Raw genomic sequence first — 5,000 nt, 5'->3', positions numbered from 1 at the left:
TGAACACTTAAATACTGACACATGCTTTATAATGTGGGCAAAAGAAAGGTCAAACAACAGAAAAATGAAGAAAAACTAAAGCACAACCTAAGAGTTCACAGGAAAGACACATATCCTGTCAACAGATGATTTTCTGTAATCACAGGTCGAATCAGGGTTGGGCCGATAGACGATGACAGACATCACAATGTTGAGCCGGCATCGAATTGAATTACATTCAAAACAGCTCAATGAACAATTTAAACAGTAAAGATTTTGTGCAAAAAAATGCCAAATGAATTATAGGCTAGATGTTTTACACGAGCTAAACGAAGCGTACAAAAACAGCAACAAAATTAGAAATAATTTGAATAATAAATATATTACAATAAAATTAAAATAGCCTAATAATAATTCAATTTAATATTTTAATCATCTGACGTCCGCACCGCTCTTAGGCACAGGTATACTTCACTTTCTGCACTCCGTTCCGTCTCGCTCTCAGCTGCCCTGAGCGCCGACAGACGAGCTCGAGACATGCGCTAACACCCACCCCCCCGCGCCCCGTCAACACCACATGATAACACCAGGTGTGAACAGCAGTGGCCTCAAACATGCTAGTGTAATGCTGTTAGCGTGTTTACCTCATGAGCTGCATGTGGATGGGGCTGAAGTGTGTCGGCGGCTGCTTGCAGTGCTGGTGCACGTATGTGATGTGCTGCGCCAGACGCAGGTCGTTGTCTGCATCGGGTTTGTCCTGAATGAGCCACAGCAGGTCGAAGCGCGACAGCAGCGCCGCCGGCAGCTGGATGTTCTGCTCGAGGGTTTTGCGAGGGTTGTAGCGGCCGTACGCCGGGTTCGCCGCCGCCAGAATCGAGCAGCGCGCGTTCAGAGACGTCATGATGCCGGCCTGAGACAAACACCACACAAACACGTGATGATGGGGTCAGAGGTGACTAGGGTTGGGTACCGAACTCGGTACTTTTAAGGGTACCGACCGAATTGCATCGGTACTACAGAGTACCGATTCACATTAAATCAATCGGTGCCAGATTTCGGTAGCCGAGAACGCATCTGGGCGCATACGCTACAGAGAGAGAAAGTTTGTAATTACACAGAGTAAAGTACCGAAAAAAGTTACCGTTGGGTACCGGCACTGGAATTCAGGTACCGTACCGGTTCAAATGTGAGCCCTAGCCCAACCCTAGAGGTCGCCCAGCTCGAGCGGAGCGCACCGTACCTTGGCGATGGAGATGGTCTGCTGCTCCATGACCTCATGAATGGCCGTGCGGTCGGCGTCGGCCATCTTATCGAACTCGTCGATGCAGCACACGCCCAGATCAGCCAGCACCAGAGCGCCGCCCTCCAGCGTCATCTCACCCGTGACTGGGTCACGCATCACCGCCGCTGTCAGCCCCACACCGGACGAGCCGCGGCCCGTCGTGTACTGACCTGCAACAGAGTGCCAGAGTTAGCCGCGGGATGCTAGCGGACGGAGGAGCGATGCTGCGGGCCACACTCACTGCGAGGAGCGAGACGGTCGATGTAGGACAGCAGCTGAGACTTGGCCACACCCGGATCTCCCATCAGACAGATGTTAATGTTCCCTACAAACACAGACGCATTCAGTCAAACAGCGCTTCATACAACACTGTCACAACAGCTTCACACCAATAAACAAACATCAGACAAATCCTACTTCTGCTGTACAGCAATAATTCCCCCTAGTACAGTGTTGATTCAATGCAGCTCAATATCAGTGTCAAAGTTATTATCGAGTCCGATGTATTTGTAAAGCTCTTTTCAAACACATGGTTTCAAAGCTGCTTTACAGAAAATCATACTGTCATATTTATAATGCTGTAGTGCTTTAATATAGAGTAAGTTGAGGATTGGGCGATATGATGATATATATATAGTGATCTTCCGGATTCAGATGTAACTGTTGTATTTATGGTGTTTTCTGGCACACATATCAGTGCTGCATTGACTCAAACACACAACTGAGATTTAAATGCTGCTCGGTTTTGTTCAAAGCGAATGTAAGTGATTCTCAAACAGTATGAATGAAAATAGTAGTTATTGTTGTTAGAAGTGAAATCTGATGTTCGGACTTAGAATTAGGAATTACATAATGGCCAGTTTTGCTCCAAGACAGAAACAACTCTCAAAAAGCGTCAATGAATATACACTCGATTATCTTAAGTGAAAAATAACTGGTTATCAAAGAGTCTGATGTGAGTTTAATAATTTCATAATGTTGTCAAGTCATTTAAGTGTTAATGTTAAGCTGAATTGAGTAAGTTTTCTTCCCATGCAGCATCAGCAGCAGACAGACGCGTCTCACCCCTGATCTTCATCCCACGCGGCGCCTGCTCCACTCCACCCACCAGCAGCACCAGCAGCGCCTTCTTCACGTCCTCGTGGCCGTAAATCTCCGGAGCGATCGATCCCGCCAGCTTCTCGTAGAAATCCTCCTCTACACACACACACACACATGTGAGTACAGAGACACGTCACAACCCTTATAGCTTTTTATTCATGTTTGTAGCTCTGAACTGAATCCTTCACCACAGCGCAATGGATTGTGGGTAATATTAGCCATTAGAGTGCGCAGTGTTTTGGCGTACTCTTCAACATACTATGCTTTGGGACACACTTATTCTAATCTCACATACTATTTAGGACGGATAGTATGAACATTGGGACACAGCGATACAAATGTAGAGGGGGACTTGTTCTGCCCACTGTGTGTTGATAGGATGTTGAGATGTGTGTGACGTGTGTAAAGCGTGTCACCTGTACAGCCTGTCTGAATCCGGAGCGCAGCAGAGGAAGGAATATTCCAGAAACAGCCACGTGATCTCCAGGCTGCGCCACACGCGTGTTCTCTCCGCGGGCGTAAATGGTCATGCTGCGAGGGATGTTTCCCACCGGCACCTGATCGCTCTGAGCACACACACATAACACAATCAACACTCTGCATGATCTACACTCAGCCAGACAGACGTGACGCTCTCACACACTCACATGCTCCTGAATGCGCAGCTCCTGGAACTTGATGAACTTTGACCCGCGTGTCTGCAGGTACAGCCGTCCTCCAGACTTGTTGGTGACGCACTCCTGACTGGGACACATGATGAGCGGCGTGAAGCTCGGAGAGGCGATCTGAGCAGTGGCAGGGACAGGACTCGTGTTAGCACACACACACACACACACGTGAGCGTTTAAAGACACGCATGCACTAATGAGCTGCGCACCGGCTGGTAGGTCTCGGCTCCGCACTGATCGCAGGTGTACGTGGCCACAGTCATCATGGGTTTGACCTCCGTGGCTCTGGTGACGATTCCCCTGACGGTCACCAGCTGACCGATGCTGTCGGCCTTCACATCACGCACCACCTTGGGCTTCAGTGTGGACGGAGGACGGAAATAAACCTCACTGAGAAACACACGATTCATGCAATTGTAAACCAGTGAGTACAGCATGACAAACACGATAACATCTGCCACACACTGAACTCACCTGGACACCAGTGTGTGTGTGTGTGTGTGTGACAATATCAATTACTCAGTCATAACCCATTCTCATTTTTGATGATCAATCTCAAGACTGGTCTTTTAATCCGTTTTCAGACTTCACAAAGCATTATCTGTAGCGCGCCTGCCATCCGATAATCACAGTTTGTTTTGCGTTTTGTTACTAATACATGCACTATATTACATATTATATTCTGACTGATGTCTTAATGATTTAAGGAGACATACATTAAATAATAAAGTTTGTATGCCACCGTTTAAATGTTTATTTCCAGACATCCAGCAAGATTTAATATTAAATATTTTTTATAGGTTAATAATCAGGGTCTGCACTCAGTTTGTGATATTCCTGTTATACAGTATTTTAGAGTAAAAAGTAGGGATGCAACCAGGGTTTGAAATTAACACCCGCCAAATGCAGGTAAAAATCAGCTGTGGCGGGTAACGCTGTCAAATCACTAGCGAATTTGGCAGGTTACTTTTCGTAAATTATGTTCACTCATTAATTTCTTGGGGAAGTTCATGCAGGCCAAATGTGCGCAGGTTTAGCGCAAATACTGAACTCGTAAGACATCATGACATTATCGAGTATATTGCAAAAAACAAACAAAACACACCCACAGAGGCACGCATACGCAACGTGATGAAGTCTGGTTAGACCAACACAGGCTTTAGTGCGCGTGCGCATTTAGAGTGGTTCTTTCACTGCATTATTCAGTCTATTAATATGCATTAAGAATGATCACATAATTCAAGATAAGGGGGCAGAAAATGTATATATTTAAATCAATTCATATAGTTAATCATCACACGAAGAGTGCCGTTTTTTCTTTAAAAAAATCAGCATGGTTACAAATGTGATATTGATTTTATACAACAGTTCAATAAACAATAAGTTAATATCAAGAGACTTACGTTTTAGACACCATATTGGCTGTTTTTGTGCTATTTCTGCGCTATTTCACCTACAAAAATAATTCCAAACACAGTCACAGCACTGTTGTGTGTCTCTGAGCAACATGACGTTGTTTCGTAACTGAATGAATCAACCGTGTAAATGATTCGGTTCAATCGCAATGACTCACTTAACAGTAACTTGATGCCACCTGCTGGCGGTTTTAATTTCACATTTAAAGTATCTTTTCATTGACCACACAGAATATGAAGAATATCAAAAACTTTAGGAGTCAGCTGTCCACGGTAGTCCTTAAGATATCAGCACATTAACACACTCAGCAAAATATCGTCTAATTATCTTTATCGATAAAATCCCAGAAAATAGTGAGATATTATTTGTTATTAAACAATATGATTTGCAACGGTCGCTTTGTCATGCCCAGTGTAGACAGGCTCAAACTGTTGGTTTATTTCTGTCTTTTTTTTTTTTGGCTAGTAGAAGTTATGAATGGCCGGTAACTTAAAAATTGAGTAGCCAAATTGGCTGGTGAGTGAAAAAGTTAATTTCAATCCCTGTATATGTAT

General features: G+C 44.7%; 1 protein-coding gene across 1 annotated transcript in view; it reads right to left on the bottom strand.

The window, feature by feature from the left end:
- The window catches only part of LOC107704527 (DNA replication licensing factor mcm7-like), a 17,419-nt gene that overhangs the window by 2,801 nt on the left and 9,618 nt on the right, over nucleotides 1-5,000 (bottom strand). The window contains exons 5-11 of the mRNA XM_016507467.1: nucleotides 3,240-3,420; nucleotides 3,010-3,147; nucleotides 2,656-2,928; nucleotides 2,327-2,495; nucleotides 1,503-1,586; nucleotides 1,220-1,431; nucleotides 624-889 (exon numbers count right to left, since the gene is read on the bottom strand). Of these exons, the coding sequence (XP_016362953.1) occupies nucleotides 624-889; nucleotides 1,220-1,431; nucleotides 1,503-1,586; nucleotides 2,327-2,495; nucleotides 2,656-2,928; nucleotides 3,010-3,147; nucleotides 3,240-3,420 (1,323 nt within the window). The remainder of the gene's footprint in view (nucleotides 1-623; nucleotides 890-1,219; nucleotides 1,432-1,502; nucleotides 1,587-2,326; nucleotides 2,496-2,655; nucleotides 2,929-3,009; nucleotides 3,148-3,239; nucleotides 3,421-5,000) is intronic.

Source organism: Sinocyclocheilus anshuiensis, unplaced genomic scaffold, assembly GCF_001515605.1.
Source record: "Sinocyclocheilus anshuiensis isolate Anshui unplaced genomic scaffold, SAMN03320099.WGS_v1.1 scaffold2026, whole genome shotgun sequence".
In the NCBI taxonomy this organism is placed as follows: Eukaryota; Metazoa; Chordata; class Actinopteri; order Cypriniformes; family Cyprinidae; genus Sinocyclocheilus; species Sinocyclocheilus anshuiensis.
The sequence above is the reverse complement of the archived record's forward strand: the minus strand, read 5'-3'. Positions and strand labels throughout refer to the sequence as shown.